Source organism: Anoplopoma fimbria, chromosome 16 (assembly GCF_027596085.1).
Source record: "Anoplopoma fimbria isolate UVic2021 breed Golden Eagle Sablefish chromosome 16, Afim_UVic_2022, whole genome shotgun sequence".
NCBI lineage: Eukaryota > Metazoa > Chordata > Actinopteri > Perciformes > Anoplopomatidae > Anoplopoma > Anoplopoma fimbria.
In genome coordinates, this window is record NC_072464.1 from 21,061,413 (window position 1) to 21,079,268 (window position 17,856).

The window sequence follows — 17,856 nt, forward strand, 5'->3', positions numbered from 1 at the left end:
ACAATAGCTGGACATAAACTGTGATAGGTTTCAGCAAGTTGGAACAGCTGAATTATATTTTCTCCCTTATGAGGTGATTCCTGTTATTTTATGATAAGTGAGAACAAACCTGATGTGTCTTTGAAGTTGTAGTTTTGCACTGTGCTCTTATTCTTCCCTACATTTCTCTCTATATCACTCCATGTAACAAATTCGAGGGGATTTCATGTTTCTTGGAAAGAACCTCGGATGTGCTGTGCTGGATCCCAGAGCTGTTTCCATTTCAGCTGATTGAACTGTCCTGTAAGAGATCCACACCGCCTGAAGAGACATCATGCGATACCTTCCCACGCCAGTGTCTCATCGGCTCACCGACAAGAGCTGAACTGTATTGATTAGGCGACGGAGAAGTGGTGTGTCCCCACCTCCACCCACCCACACACATTCACACAGCCAGTTCATTTCAAGGTTTTTTCCTCTTTACTTGATAGCGGTACACATCTGAATCTAATGATTCCCCACCCAGACTGAACTCTACCCTACATTAACTAAATCTTGTTTTTTTTCATTCTTACTTTAGCAACTCAAATAAAGTAGTTCTCTTAAAAAGAAATAATACACACTGCTGGATAATATGAAAACATCACAGTATCCCATTAGTCAGAACAGTATACCGTTTATTTCTTATAAATATATGATAATAATTATAACTAATAATATAAATACTATTGAGTGGTAAAATTGTTATTCTTCTGAGGTTTCACAAATTAATTTGACTTTTATCATAGATAAATAGTTTGATATTTAGGATTAATTAATTTATAAAGAGGGCAGCACCCTCCAGGTCTGAAAAGTGAAGCCAATGCTGAAGTGACTTATACTTGCATTCTCTCTACTGACCAGAAGGGGGCGACTCCTCTGGTTGCAAAAAAATGTCTGATTGTATAGAAGTCTATGAGAAAAATGACTCTACTTTATTTACTTTATTTATTCCCTCAGTAAACATTGTAAACATGAGTTTATGGTCTCAATCTCTAGTTTCAAGTCTTCTTCAATACAGCATGATGTTCATTTAGTAAATTGTGGTCGCTTTCACTACCAGAACTATATACTGCGTTGCTACGTAACTCTTCCACAGCCCAAATGTGGTAACTTCCGATCACTGGTTGCAGAAAAACAAGATGGCGGTGTCCAAAAAACCCAAACTCTAGGCTTCAAAACAGCAGTCCCCAAACAATGGGTGATGTCACAACGACTACGTCCACTTTATATATTCAAAGTCCCCCCTGCATCCAGTCTTCATGCTAAGCTAGGCTAATCGCCCTCTGGTTACAGCTCCATTGTTAACACGCAGACATGGTAGAGGTGTTTCCAACAACATAGATGTTCTGTTAACCCATTAAATACAACATTACAGTAACACAGAACAGTTTCTCCTCTGCAGCTGGCCTCATCAACAAGGCAAAAGATCCCCTTCCTTCTATTGTCTCTGTATTACATTGCACATATTCTTTTGACTTTATACCGTGAACTTTTGCACACAGAAACTGCACAGCTTAAATGTTAAAACAAATATATTTTTATTGTACATTATTCTACGTATCTGTATTTATGTGCTTGGTTTAAGGTTTTATTTTCTCCTACAATGTTTATTGTTATGCACCAAAACACCAAAAGGAGAAAGTTCCCTGGCAATACATACAAACATACTTGACAATAAGCCTGATTCTGATTCAAATTAATCTTATAGGCCCCTTGACATAAACAAAAAGATCTTGGTAATGCTTTGTTTTAAAAAATTTGAGGCTCCTGCTAATCTCCAGGGCAAAGACATTTGCTGGATGACATCAGCAGTAAAACCCCTCGTGCATGACTTCATGCCGAAGTAGAAGGGGATTTTTGTGGTCCCCCATGTCGAGAGCACCACCCTTTATTCTTTGTTGCCTCGGTCAGGTGATATCCATCTCTGCTGTCCGGCCTCAGAGTTCTTATGAGGCTGACATTCACAGCTTCAACAGCAGCTCTGTGCCAACTGACCACCCGGAAACCCCACCCTGTCCGACAAATAACACGCTGATGAAAGAGGAAGCTTTTTAACAGTTTACAAGAAGCTGTTTTATTTAAGTCCTATAAAGCTATTGTTTCATTTCACTGAAACCTTTCTACAGAAAAACCCTTTTGGATTAAAATCTGTTGTTGTCCTGAAGAATCCTGCAATAGATACACCCCAATGTGACTTTGATTATAAGACAAACAAAAAGCACCATGTATTTGGGTAGAGCTTTCTTCCCTCTTCGCACACTGATTTGATTTAGAGCCCCAAATATGATCTGAAGATTATGAGTCATGGCGATGACCTTCAGTTAAACTGGAGAAAACGAACACAAATTCAACTCCATTTCAGGGGCCGAAAACCCGACATGACTCACTGGTGCATGCAGACAGATACAAGACAGAAAAACACTCAATGATTAATGGCATAATCAAAAACATCTTAAAACAAGCACATGTTGCTGTAGGTATACATTTAATGCAGCTGTGTAATGCCGTCAGCATTTACATCCACCACCAAGGTTTGGTCGCTCAAGTCCAACTTTTCTTTATCATCATGAACGCTGGTTACACATGTCAAAGTGTCGAACTAAATATTAAAGGAGAGACAGTCCTCCCATTAAAGGTGCATGGAATTTAATTCATCGTGCAGTTGAGTAGCGTGTAGGCCTGCTCGTAGTCGTTGTTGCACTGGTCCAGGATGTCCTCTAGGAAAGCTTTGCTGCAGTCTGGAAAGATGCTCATCAGTTTCATCAAGGCCCAGTCGTAGTGAGGATCTGGAAAGCACACAGGAAAGAAATCATCCGCATAGAGCCCACTTTATTCATCACTGTTCCACAAGGCCCCTGTTGAAAAGAGGGCTCTTTGATTGTCATCCCATGCAGCACAGTGCACAGTGTCATTCTCATGCACAGCAGTTTGACACATGTTTTATCCTTTTCTGTTGAACATTTGCACACACGATCTGTGAGGCAATCCCCAAAATGCTCTTTTGTCCGATGTTTGGTTTAAATGCACTTGAACAAGAAGGAAAAAAGAAGGGTCTCTAATGTCTGCAGTCATGTCTTTCAGGCAGCTTGACAGCTCTTTTGTTTGACCACTTTGGCATCTCTTCCCTACAACTACCCACAATCCTCCGTAATCGGATGCCTGGTGGTTCTCCCTGCTACAGGCTGGTCCAGTTCAAATGCAGTTTTGGGCAACAGTGAGGGACAGACAAGAGAGGCCGTCACACGATCATGCAGGATATCTGGCCCCGGCAGGTAGTGACAGAACGGAAAGACCAGATCAGCGCGCTGGTAAAATATAGACCTGGCATGGATGGAGGATGTTGTGGGATTCCGACATGCAGTATGTCCCCGCAGCGGCAGTGCCAGGACTGAAGGGTTGAGATATTCTTGGGTAATTTAGCTTTAACCTCTTAATTGTGAAATCGCCCTGCCTGTGGCTGCTGTTTCGGACAAGAAGACTACTTACTACCAGACAGAGGACGGTTCATAAACCACACAATAAGACTTTGTGACCTCTTCGACCTGTCTATGATTAGCTGTCAGCGGAAACTAAATTGAGCTAACCCAGGCTGGCAGCACTTGAGGTTTTATCTTGCCTGCTTTAGCATGTTCACTTCAACATGAGACATGTACATGAATTTAATTGGACTCTTAACGTGTCACTTAGATGTCACTTTGTGAATGTGTTTGTGCACATACATCTGTAGTTCTGGAGTGCCTTCCAATGCACAAACTGTGAAATAAACAACCCAGTGAGTGTTTTTCGTGGGCTGCCTGGATCAGAAAACAAGTGATTCATCATGCCTGTCAAATTTGGCTTTTCTTCCTTTGTCACATAAAGGCTCATTATAATATATACCGATCCCCATCTGAGTATTTCCGCAAGTCTCCACAAGTATCTCCACGTTTGGGCTTGATAACAACCTCTGCAAAAGTTGCAACAGAGTGGCTTAAAGAGAGGGTGAATGTAGATATATTCAGACAGACAGTATCAGAAAAAAAATAAAAAAAATAATACATTATTAAGAGCAGCAGGTAACGACGATCTGTGTGTGTTCGGTCTTCTGTTGTGAGTGGCAGGTATTCATAGGTGTATGGCAGCCAGTCAGGTATCAAACTCAGAATGTGACTCCAGGCCAATTATAAAGGGACTGGGCTGTTCTCGTTTGGCTGCAGGCCAAGAGTCTGTTAGTCTCGCTGTTAAGTTCAGCACAACCAGAGAATTTCGATTTGACTAATGATTTTCAGTGTGTGTTTGTTTCCGTGTGTGTTGGTGTTGGTGTCAGGCTTTTCTGCCCATGTTCTCTGTGTACTGTCTAAAAACTAAGCTTAAAATGTGTTTGATAAATCGCTCAATACGTCATATAAGGTGAAATACCTTCTTCCACACACAAACATTCCCCCCAAACTACAAGTATCAGCAGGATTTGAATGCCAGGAGCTACAGTATCACTACGTACCACGCATAACTTCCTGCCTACACATTTGAAGCACGTAAAAAGCCTTTGATTCAACGCAGACTAAACAGACAATCACAGTCCCTCTAAGAAAAGGATGAGGTGGGCAACTCTTGTCACATGTCGAAATTAGGTTCGGTTAACCAGCGTCAGAGCTGGTTAACCGAGGCGTGAGAAACAGTAGACAGACTCTCCGCTCACCAGCTTCATCTGTCCAGTCGGCGACGAAGCTCTGATCCGGGTCTGGGTTCAGGTGAGCGGGGGGGAGTTGTTGTCCAGCGGGGTTGGACGGCTGGTGCCCAAAATTCTCCGAGGCCAAAAAGGAACACTCCCGAACGCCTCCCATGTTTGTTCCATCCTCGCTCCTGCTGCCTCGACCCTCGAGATTGTCCAGAAAGGCTTGGTTCACCCTGTCAAAATATAATAAATCACACTAATGGGTCACATAAAACAAACTAATGCTGCACTTAAAAACTATACATGCTGGCAAGCTCTTAATGGCAGTGAGTGGGATGTTTTTGACAGCCTTTAAAACTTAAATACCCACTAAAATATAGTGAGGAGGTTAGTAAACTGAACACTTAGAAATCTGCAATCCGGCCAGTCTGTAGTGTTGTCGTTCCACAGGGATGAACAAAACAAGCCATTAATCTTGTTAAATCCATCTTACTTTTCTTTTCATTCCCACTGTGCAGATGATCCTCCATCTGATGAACTTTAGTTTGCTTTTATGTTGGAGACAGATCCATAATTAAATATAACAGTGTGTTTACATTTTGTACATACCTCCTGTGGTCCTGCTCTACGTCTCTCACACCTTTTTTCTCTTCTCTCTGGTTACTCTCTACCGCCTCACTCTGACAAAAAAAAAAAAAGATTATTCAAAGTTTAAAGGAAAAGAAAGCTTAAGTTTATATGCACATGGAAACTGAGAATGACATGAATTGGATCTGAGCAGCATTAACTGTAAAGGTCGGTGTCAGGGTTTATATTTAACATGGAAAACTTAACAAGGTGCCTTTAAGGGCTCTGCTGATGGTAAGGAATTTGGAGGTGCTTCATCGAAAAAGTGTGGAAATTGAAACATTCCAATGCAATATGCAAGAACAAAGCAAAATGACAAACAAAGCATGCTGAGTAAACCACATATGCATGAAGAGGATTACTGCATCAAGTTTGTGAGCATAATAGCTAACCAGCATAAGCAGAAAAATGTGCAAAAACATCAAAACATAAATAGAAAGATAAATGGCAAAATGAAACACAGGAGGAGGACGTCCAGTGAGTTTGTTTCTTGGCTTGTGCAATAACCAGTGTTGTATAATCTGTGATGTGTCCGGCACAAAGCAGCTTTCGAAGAGAAGTTGATTATATGTTGTGCAGCCAATGATACTCAATAAAAATGTAATGCACCAGTATTTATACTGAAAAAAGTCTATTTTCTTTGGAATAAAGATTCATATATATATATATATATATATATACTGTACACACACATATCCTTTATTTTCCCTCTTTCTGTTGTCCTGTCTCAGGGGAGCTCATGGGTTATTTAGGATGGAAAGAAAAGGAAGAAGGAACACACAGCCCACCTGTGTGAGCACTCTCTGCTCCCATCAAAGCAAAGCATGAAATCTCCCACTCAGACACACAAGTTACACATGTACACACACACACACACACACACACACACACACACACACACACACACACACACACACACACACACACACACACACACACACACACACACACACACACACACACAAATAGAGGATATGAAGGGGAGATCAATCTGTATTATGGAGCCAATGCAGAAAGAACAACAGATCCCAGGGTCCCAGCAAGAACCACATCAAGAAGTTTGACTTTTGCTGCTCTGCGGCCGCAAGCTTTCATCTCCTAATCTGTGACGTCTATCTGGGAGAGCTGAAGCCTGGGAGAGTCTGAGAGAGGAGAGGGAAGGAAATGAGAGGAGAGGAAATGAGAGGACAGGGAGGAAAAGGAAATAAGTGGCAAGGCGAGGGAAGTAGATGGCAGGAAAGGAGACAGAAGGAAATAAGAGGGAAGGAAACAAAAGGAAACAAAATAAAATTAAAGGCAGGGAAAGGAGAGGGAAGTAAATAAGAGGAAAGAAGGACAGAAGGAAAAAGGGAAAGTAGAGGCAAGGAAAGATATGTATGCATAGAAAGGATAAGAAAGGAGAGGAAAGGACAGGAGGAGAGGAGACTAAAGAGGCAAGATGAGACAAGACAGGCAAGGAGACAATAAAGAAATGGAGAGAAAAGGAAGGGCGAGGAGAAAGGCCTTTTACGACATGAGACAAAAAAAGGGAAGACGTAATGGGTGAGGAGACAACGAGAGGAGACAAAGCGAGTTGAGACAAAGTGAGATGTGAAGGCGGGAAGAGGTGAGTCTCTGCTGCTGGCTGTTACACTGTGTAATCCAGTTAGCCTGTCAGTGTGTTACTGCGTGTGTGCGTGTGTTACTGTGTGTGTGTGTGTGTGTTACTGTGTGTGTATGTGTGTGTGTGTGTGTGTGTGTGTTACTGTGTGTGTATGTGTGTGTGTTACTGTGTGTGTCCCACCATAAAACAAGAGACTTCTTTATTACTGTAACTGACTGCTTTCTGTTTCTTTCACCACCATAGTTTGACCCAAGGTATCTCTCACACACACACACACACACACACACACACACACACACACACACACACACACACACACACACACACACACACACACACACACACACAAAAAAAGGTCTCTGTGAGAAAAAGAGAGAGTGAGAGAGACGAGAGGCACAACGATGAGAAAAAAGCCCAGAAAGAAAACATTTCCCTCCGTCCACCCGAGGGAGCTGCGTGTGCAGTTTCAGCAGCGTTGTCAGTCACCACATGATCCGCTCACGGCCGTGTACAGTGTGGAGTACAGTGTGGAGTACAGTGTGGAGTACAGTGTGGAGTACAGTGTGGAGTACAGTGTGGTGTACAGTGTGGAGTACAGTGTGGAGTACAGTGTGGAGTACAGTGCGGAGTACAGTGCGGAGTACAGTGTGGAGTACAGTGTGGAGTACAGTGAGCCTTCGGGGCGGTTTCCTGCACACTCTCTTCTTCTCTGGTGTCATTGACACACACACACACACACACACACACACACACACACACACACACACACACACACACACACACACACACACACACACACACACTTGGCTGGGGTGGAGGAGCACAGACGTTATTAACGTGTCTGACTTTCTGACAGAAGCTGTCATCACGCTCCAATAAATCTTATGTTTTCTGAGCTAAGAATAACCGTGACCTCTTCATATTTAAGTAGCTATTGATTTTAAGATTCACAGCAGCAATTATCACCTCCTCTAAAAAAAAGATTGTTGATTAAGAGGAAAGTTATTCACAACGAGGATTTGCCTTCTTTTGACTGACAAGGCGTGTGATTGGCTGGTGGGGAGCTTGGGTTTCCTCCAGGCACTTTTACTAACGCAGGTTATTCCGCTCTGGTCCGTCTCCTGCAGACTCCTCACGGTCGTGTCATGTTTTGTCTCTGTCTCTGCTCAGCGTGAACTCTGGGAAGTCCCTTGAGCTCCGCCCTTCCACTCATTCCCTCCCAGGAAAAACTAACAATGCAGAGAGGAAGAGCGGCTGAGAAAAAAGGAAGCAGTGAAAACAAAAGGAGAAGGGGAAAGGAGCCGACAAACGGACGGACATCAAGAGGAGAATCAGTGGCCGATTCCTCTTGTGTATTTACACTTCCTCATTTACGCCACCGTGAGCTCGCTGTACTGCTGTTTGCCCCGGCTCTGACCAGGCGATAATTATAAGGGGGGATCTGGCTCCTCACCCCACCCGGCCTACTGGGGATACCGCTTAATACCCGAGCTGCCCCGGACGGTGAAAACTCCGCTCCCATGAATATTTATTCAGGAAACCGCTTACAAAGGCAGATCTATTGGCGTGAATAACCACAGAGCCTTCAGTCTCCGACCCCCACGGCCACAGATATGAGACTCAACACTGAACCCTGGGACCCACAGAGCAGGCGTGTGAACGTGTGTGTGTGTGTGTGTGTGTGTGTGTGTGTGTGTGTGTGCATTCAGGCACATATATGTCTGCATTGTAGAAATAAAAATAGGAGCAGAACGGACATTGAACTGTTCATTTGACTGGGACAAAATAAAAATGCTGTTTGTTGTTAATGGGGACATGACACGTCGTAGTTAGCTCTTTTTCCGGAGTGAAGCATGGCGGTATTAGCCCAAAAAAAAGCATTAAAGCTATCTAACTAGCCCTCGGTTAGTTAGATAGCTAGCTGTCACTCATTTGACGACAGCAATGTGATTTTGTACGCTGTGACAAGACTGTGTGGATGAAGCATTAAGTTGTTAAGTTAACTGCACCCCCCCCTCCAAAAATGTTTTAAAAAACAGGCCCCTTCCCTCCCACATAACAACAACAATACAAAACTTACAATTAAAAACAATAAATAAATAATTCCTCCCTGACGGTGCTATTGTCGTGCGAGGCAACACATGACCCTGACATTATTAATATTTTATTTTATTTTGACAGTGTTAAACGCACATGTGGGGCGGCTGTGGCGTAGTGGAGAGCAAGGTAGTTCTCCAATCAGAGGGTCGGTGGTTCGATACCCGGCTTCGGCAGTCGATGCGCCCTTGGGCAAGACACCTAACCCCAAGTTGCTCCCGAAGGCTTGCCATTGGTGTGGACTGGATGTGAATGAATGTTAGTTAGAGTCTGATGGTGGCAGCATGGTACCTGTCATCAGTGTGTGAATGGGTGAATGATATGTAATATATACTACTGATTGTAAGTCGCTTTGGATAAAAGCGTCTGCTAAAAATGACTGTAATGTTCATGGATGTTATTATTTTGTAATTTATGTCATCTGTCCTTTTATCTATTTACTTTCATACTTTTGGTTGTTTTGGTCATTTCTGCAAAAACTCAACCCCAGCGAGGACACAACTTGTCCTTAGTTGGTTTAGCTTATGGAAGTTAGAATGGGAATGTCTGTTCTACTCCAGTTTTATTCCTATGGTGTAAATGCAAACACGCTGATGCCGTATATGTAAACAAAACATGTGAAAGCACATACAACTGCACACACACACACACACACACACACACACACACACACACACACACACACACACACACACACACACACACACACACACACACACACACACACACACACTATGTGGTTGCTGGCTTACCCTAGATGACGTGTGTGCGGCACTGCTGGATGCCAGTGGACCCGGGGCCGTCCTCTCAAACCTCTGCAGAAAACTCTCAGTCTTCCTACAATAAATACACACAAAACATCGCCCGCCATGCAGTTGGGCATTTTCCAAAAAGACAAACATGGAAACACACACACACGCACTGATAAATAAGGTATGGAGAAGTATTTTGTTTACTCCACGGATGCTCCGCAGGCCTGGGATACTGACAGTGCTGGATTCCCACAAAGTTGACCAAGTTTGTTTGTCCCTCACTGACACCGCTCTCCTCAGTTCAAGAGCTGTTCTGTCCCACTCCAGCTCCTTAGCCCATTTTTCTAAATCACCTCATTGTTTCGTTCAGGTTCACACATTGGTCTGCTGTCTCTTGTTTTTGTTTCTCTTGTAAAGAAGCCAGAGATGCTACTTGACAAGCCACTTTCCCCGGAGCCGTCTCTGCATAATATTCCAATAACATGTCGACTGTCAGGGTAATTGATTTAGAGTGGTCTGGTGCACTGTTGGAGAATACAGCATGAAAGCCTTGTGCAGACAGAAGAAACTCTAAATCATTATTGTGTACACAACCAATTTATTATCCCAAATCCCTGGTCATTTTAAAGGGGCACTACACTGATTTTACATGTCGAAGTCAATTCACTCGTCATGGGGAATGCTAATCAGTGTGTGAAAACAGTTGTGTGTAATCTCCTCTGTGGCTCTGAAGGAGCTTTGTCAAATCTGACAAGGAACACAAGCGACATCAACCAGATACTTTTTTATTCATGTAATAAATATCCTAATTCCAGTCAGATGGTAATCTGAATGAGAAATGAAGAAGTGATCAATTTAAGAGGACATGAGGACATCCTACAAACCTTTTCCCAAGTGCCACCAGCAGGTTTACATGTGGCTTTGATTGAAATGTTTCAATACTTATTGGAAGAATTTTTAATTAAATTTGTTTCGCAAATTCATGTGACCTCAGCTGTAATTTCTGTTTAGCGTAAATTAATAAATGTCAGCATGCATAACATTCTAACCAAATATGGTGAACATGGTAAACATTATATCTGCATAAAGGGACAGTGTGTAGGATTTGGTGGCATCTAGTGGTGAGGCTGCAGATTGCAACAAACTAATTACCCCTCCGCTCACTTCTCTCTTACCAAGACTGCAGTATTGTGAGCCACCAAAACCGTTGCAACAGTGTTTGCTGTTACTGTAGTTTCAAAAAGCGTGTCGGAGAACTACGTTGGCCTTCAGCTGACGTAAAAATGTGAAAGGCTTTCTCTGGATCTAGTGTTTGGTTGTCTGCTTTGGGCTACTGTATATAAAAACATTGTTAAGAATATTGTATTACATTTTCGCTAATACATCCCCGAAATGCCACACACTGGCCCCTTAGCATGTTAGCATTATCCTTAAAGCACTGCTGTGCAGCCTCACAGTCACTAGCATGGTGGTAAACACTTAGTCTTGTTTATTCTTCAATGATGTCTTCCAAGAATACAATTTCATATTTATATTAGTAGTAAACAGCATGGGGCAATAAGAGGTGAAGCTCATGTTGCCTGTCTTCGTGCTTGTAAATTTCCCTGCTGCGGGACTAATAAAGGATTATCTTATCTTTTCTCTTTCCCTGATATTTAAGACTGGTTTTCTCTTTTTTCCTTTTTCTTCCAACAAACAATGCAGCTTAATAAAACTCCAGAGTTAATTATACGTCAGCAGAGGATCAGACATTTGGCGCTTCCTTTTGTAAAGGTCTGGATATTGTGATATCCGATGCTACATAGAACAAATGCAAAGCAAGAAAGAACACAACACGGCACCAAAAACACACAATGCAGCACCGTGACAGTGACGAGGCCCGAGTTAACCTGATCCAGGGCTGACCTTACGTGATCCTGCCGGTGCTGCTCCCTCCTCCTCTGCTCCTCCTGCTGCCTCTTCTCCTCCAGGAGCTCTGCCTGCAATGCATCACAGACAGAGCAGTCACACCACAGCACAAAACTGGATGCATGGCGTTTAGCCTCCAGGCAACAACATGCAGCCACACATTTAACATACATGAGGTACGGTATACGGGCTGCAATTACTGCTGTAGAACACAAAGGGTTCTGTTGCACACTGTGTGCAGAAATTGACATGGAAAACGTGTCTTTGAAGTTCATGATATTATGAACATAAAAGTAGCTTAAATTACATATTTTTAACCTCCAAAAAGCATCAAGATATAAGATAAAAGCAATACATTCCAAGATAAGGTTCAATTATGTTCAACAAATCATTAAAAAGGTCATGTTCAAAATATGTGGTATTTTATAATATCTATTTAAACAGTTCCATTATCTACAAGATCAAGCTTCTTAAAAAACCTTAATTATATTTTATGTGATATTTTGTAAGCTGATACATCACATTTTTCTCGATCCCATTGTGATATAAAGAGATGGAAATCCCTTCCAGTCCCCTGTAATTGCAGTGTATTTGCAAAGTATTCATCTATGAATTATAGTTTCATTTTGAGATTTTATTCCGGCACCACCGCCATGTCGGCTGTTACAGTATGAATTTACTGTAAAACAAATCAAAGAGGCAGGGATGACCTGTAGCATTTTCATTTTTTGCGGTTTGAACGCTTAATAATTTTCCAGCCCTGACCCTGAATCCCAAACCCACCCAAAACCAAAGTGGATCAGGATGGATTCATGACCCAGCCTCTTGTTAGATCACGTCTATGGACGTAGAAGTGGCTGTCTCACATGCTCCATTTGCTGGATTACCGGAACATTCCTACTGCTTCACAGAGGTCATGGCGCAACAGGAAAAGGTCTGTTGGAATACCGCTTTGGTCTTAATAATTAATGACCCTTCCACATAACTGTAGCAGTCAATTAACCACTATGAGACCAAAGGGCGAGGCCAGACTGTGGAGTGGAACATGTCTGAGAACAGAGTGAGAAGCTGTCCTCCATTACTGTGAAACCCCATGAGACCATTAATCAGGTGGCTCTAGTGACGGGTGTGTGAGGGAAGACTCTGCTCTGACACACACACACACACACACACACACACACACACACACACACACACACACACACACACACACACACACACACACACACACACACACACACACACACACACACACACACACACACACACACACACACACACACACACACACACACACACACACGGCTACAGCTCAGGTGGATGCTTGACTCTACTGACATCTAGAGGCCAAACATGATATTGTTTCTCACTGGTGGAAGAAAAAACTAGTGCCATGCAGTAGGAGGGTGAAACCAGTAGCAAAATGATCAAAATGAATATCTACCTTTCAAAAACGTGCTTTTTTCCCCCCCCACGGTGACATCAGTATTTCTGTATTTGCAGCATGTTTCTGGATTTGTTTGCATTTTCTTGCAGTGGATTTTGTTATGCTGCATGATCGTTTGGTATAGGATTCTTCGTTTGATTGTGTTTTTCTATTTGCGTGTTTTTTCTTTGTTTGGGGTGTAGTCATAAAGTCATAAAGTCTACTTTAATTGATTTACAGATCTGAGCAACTCTCAGTTCCTATTCTGTTTGGCATTGCCTTTTATAATCAAATAATTATTAATTTCTTACACTGCACTCTCACATTTATTATTTTATTCTATACAACAATAATTCAGACTCCTGCTCAAGCTTGTGATTTATATTTCTGCACAGTGCACTGTTTTGACTGGCAGGTCAAAACAACTACAAATAGGAATATTCATCACAGAGGAGGCACAGATATGACACTTTCTGCTGAACTCGTGGACCAGAATGCAATGCAGCCACAAGTCATACCATATTCTGAGGAAGTGGTGCAACTCTTCACTGGAAAAACACCAACTATTGCAACTGCTTTTGCTCTTTCCACCAACTCTCACAGCTCATGGCTGAGTGAAGCGCATTCCTGACAGGGAACTCTGGGGTTTGTCAAAAAGCACTCTGGGAATTACAGGAAATCACTATGCTGACTGAAATACAATCAGATTAGAAGGTTTTAAGGCGTCACTCTAAAATGACTCCCCAAAGGGTGTTAAATATATAAAATGTGTTGAATGTGTTTCCATATATTGTAATGATTAGTTCTGTAACTGAAATATAAATAGGCGGAGGTGGCGACTGATTTAAAGCAGGTTTTTTAAGATAAATTGAGAAATCATTTCTTAAAAGGCCAAATTATATATCATTCTTGTTGTTTATATCTTGGTCTCACCTTCTTCCTCTGTATATCTTTCATCTTCTGGTACTCCTCTTCCTCCTCTTGTCTCTTCTTCTTGTCCAACGCTTCCTTTTTCAGCTTGAAACAACGACAAACACATTAAATACTTCTTTGTGATTCAGCCAATACAGAAAAGAAAAAGGATAAGGTAACACTCTGAACATATTTCCTGCATCTCAAAAATGGTGTGTTAAAATTAGGATTGGGGGATATGGCCAAAATCTTCCATCACGTTATCGGTTATCGGTTTCAGGTAATTCAATAAATAAATAGTCTATATAAAATATAATATGGTTTTGTATACCGTACAATTAAATACTTAACAAATGAAAAGTATTTTTCTCATTAGATTAAGAACTTTAGTGCAAAATAATACAATTTTCTGAGAAATTTAAGATAGTTTATGCTTGTTCCTATCAATTAAGAAGACATCATTTGGTGTAACTACCTCTCTATGGATTTAATCACAATATGCTTCCATTATAAGATGATAAGTTATTATCTTATGTACATGCTGTGAGGTGTATGTGACTTGAAAGGATAAACAGGATGTGTTGTTAAAACAGTAAATGTAATTAAGTACCTTCTTCTGCAGTTTGGAGCAACGTAAGTCTGAAAGCTGCTTCTCCCTGGCTCCAGTCAATGTTGCACTACCACCTTGATAAAGTGAACAAAGAAAGCATAATGTTATACAAATGGTTGAAGATGATTTGCATTGGGTGTACTTATGTGTGTCGGTTTACCCAGCCTCTCTGGATTCACGTGCACAGAGGGGACTCTGTTTGCCTCTTTCCATCTCTGAAGAGCCTCCTCTTCTTTCTGAGCGGCTAGAGCGACACAAAGCTTCATTACTTGAGAAAGAAATTACATTTTTTGTATAAAGATCAAAATGATATGAGAGCAGCAGCGTCAGCCTACTCGTTAGGATCTGGTTTCGCCGAGATTCATTTGGTGGGATCACGGTGAATCCACCCGAGCTGAGACAAGGAGAGAGACACGAAAGAGCTCGTTAGGGACTCAACGGACTGTGGATACTGTAAAACTTTATCAATGTCAAAAACTGTTTCAATTTTAGACTGAACAGGCAAAAAATGTTGTCTTGTTCACTTATTTTCTGATCAAATATTTCTTTCTATAATCATATTTTGGTTAATTTCATACTGTATTTTATGGGCAAAAAAAACATGCGTTGTTTGTACAGAAAACAAATAAATCAAACTGACTTAATATAATATGAAAACATGATCATTTAGGCATACATCAGCCCTACATATTACAAAGTATACAAAGGTGTGCGCAGGTTTTTTTTCCTGCTCAAGTGAGGGTTAAAATCTTGTATTTATCTAAAGGATAAATACAAGATTTTGAAAAAAGTAGGCATGTAGATATTTATCTGTTCTTCTGATCACTGCAACAATATTAGATTTTTACACAGTCAAATGTAAAAGTAAGGTAGAAAAAGCACAGTATTTGATTCAATGTTTGTTACACTCTCCACCACATGATGGTATTATGTTTCAGAGAAAGGCTTCTTAACACCAAGACATTTACATGACAGCAATAGTAACACCATTCTGTAAAGATAAATATTATATCTAAAAATATTCATAATTAGTTAATAAAATGTGATACATTGCCATGTATTAAACTGTATCAGTATATAAAGTTGATCAAATCAACATCATATGGAGCTTAAACATTAAAATGCTGCTTTAATGAAAAAAAGTGGCATTCTGCCTTCAACTGAGATAGGAAAGTGAAAGTAAAAAAGCTCCAAGCAGGTGTGGTTTATCACATACACATGAACATAACATGCATTGCTGTTGCTATGAAGTCCTTAGTAATCTATCTTTTATTTCTAATAGAAGCTTTTTATTTCTCTAGCCCATAATTCAATTATTCACGTGTTTTCTTTTCTTCATTCAGTTACAACATAAGGTAAAAACAAAACTATATTGTGACAGATTAGCCTGCACTTTGCTGTTATTTTGTGTAAAAACATTTAAACACTAAAAGGGCATTTAAATTAGCCTACATTCGTGGTGTTGTGTGATGGTTGGGATTTCCGGGAAACAGTGAAAGCACCGTTTTCGCTCTCTAATTTTGTGAAACGAAACTGAAAGTCAGGAGCTGTAAATTCAATAAAAGATGATTTATCTAATGCAATGTTGCTCAAATGTCAGCCTAGTTATATAGATGTGCACATTTAACTTACACTGACTCTTTTGAGTGTCCTCATTATAAACTTAACCACACATGTGGGTCACATTGTTGTGTCAGACCTTTTTCATTTTGGTGAAAGATACCATAACTTCCTCTTTGACTTACTATTGCGGCTGTCTGCCCGTCGCCTGTGGGGTCCCGCTGTCAGGTTCATCTCTGTGGGCATGATCAGGGCTCTGCTCTCCTCCAGATGTTCCTGATGTGCTGTCTGTAAAGTTGGCATTGTTGGGTTTGTATCCTGTGTTTCTCTGGTTTTGATAAGGATCCATTTTTCCTTCACTGCCAGACTCAGAGACTCTGTGTGACTGGCACCTGGTCCTGTTGATGTGCTATTTTTAACGCAGTTATCAGATGTGCATAATACTTCAAGGGTGGGAGGGTTTTAAGGCAACAGCTACACCTACTGGTCAAATACAGTAGATGTAGATGTGGGCTCTATGTTATTAAAGAGCCAATCTGTAATTTATGTGACCATGAAAGTGAGAGTCAATTTAGATAAAGCACAACATATTCAAATTAACATAATAAGTGTGTTTCCTAACTGATCTAATATTTCCTGTACTCCTTATGTTTTTGTATTTTTACATACAGTACCAGTCAAAAGTTTGGACACAATGTTTTTTCTTTATTTTTATTTTTTTCTACATTGTAGATTAATATTGAAGACATCCAAACTATGAAGGAACACATATGGAATTATGTGGTAAACAAACAAATGCTCAACAAACCAGAATATGTTTTATATTTTACATTCTTCAAAGTAGTTGAATGAGAAGGTGTGTCCAAACTTTTGACTGGTACTATAAATAAGCAAATGAGCAAAAGAAAACAGTAAAGAATCCACAAAACTGAAATATTATATATACAGACAGAATAACTATTATAACTATTATTGCACAGTGTATTTGTATTGTATTGCACAGGTTTTTAGTGTCATGTCGTGGTCTACTGGGAGCAGTAGTATATATGTAATATGCACAGAGAGTAGAAAGAAATTATAAATGTTAGATAACACCTTGGATAAACTGAATGACAATATAAAGTACACTACCAGTCAAAAGTTTGGACACACCTTCTCATTCAATGGTTTTTCTTTATTTTTATTTTTTTCTACATTGTAGATTAATATTGAAGACATCCAAACTATGAAGGAACACATATGGAATTATGTGGTAAACAAACAAATGCTCAACAAACCAGAATATGTTTTATATTTTACATTCTTCAAAGTAGTTGAATGAGAAGGTGTGTCCAAACTTTTGACTGGTACTGTAGACTACTCAATGCATAGTTAATTCTATGATCTATTCAAACTTAACAAAGCATTTTTCTGAGTACACAATGCTACATACTTGCACAGTGCATTACTGTGGAGCTTTTATTGCAGTGTAATATTCAGTACATGTTAGTTCATTTTTATCTCATCATTTTGTAATTTATGACTTCAGCAACAGTGCATGTTTTGGTTAAAATAAGATAATCCTTTATTAGTCCCGCAGCGGGGACATTTGCAGGATTACAGCAGCAGAGAGGATAGTGATAAAAAAGATAAAAAAATATATTGTAAATAAGTAATAACACAGTAAAGAATATTAAATAAGAAATC

The 17,856-nt window shown here is 40.5% G+C and overlaps 1 protein-coding gene across 1 annotated transcript; it reads right to left on the reverse strand.

Moving 5' to 3' along the window:
* Positions 1 to 1,535: 1,535 nt before the first annotated feature.
* epsti1 (epithelial stromal interaction 1) lies at positions 1,536 to 16,588 on the reverse strand. Its single transcript, XM_054615264.1, has 10 exons — positions 16,356 to 16,588; positions 14,946 to 15,004; positions 14,771 to 14,854; positions 14,611 to 14,684; positions 14,022 to 14,105; positions 11,660 to 11,733; positions 9,755 to 9,839; positions 5,285 to 5,355; positions 4,700 to 4,908; positions 1,536 to 2,807 (listed from the first exon to the last, which is right to left on the reverse strand). The coding sequence occupies exons 1-10, from the start codon at positions 16,517 to 16,519 to the stop codon at positions 2,668 to 2,670; spliced, it is 1,044 nt and encodes a 347-aa protein (XP_054471239.1). The 5' UTR covers positions 16,520 to 16,588; the 3' UTR covers positions 1,536 to 2,667.
* Between the last annotated feature and the right edge of the window lie 1,268 nt (positions 16,589 to 17,856).

Coding starts and splice junctions, on each gene's coding strand:
- epsti1 (XM_054615264.1), bottom strand. CDS start 16,519: ATGGATCCTTATCAAAACCAGAGAAACACAGGATACAAACCCAACAAT. Junction 11,734..14,021: donor AAGATATACAGAGGAAGAAG/GTGAGACCAAGA, acceptor GATGCATTGCAG/GCAGAGCTCCTGGAGGAGAA. Junction 9,840..11,659: donor CACCGGCAGGATCACGTAAG/GTCAGCCCTGGA, acceptor TATTTATTGTAG/GAAGACTGAGAGTTTTCTGC.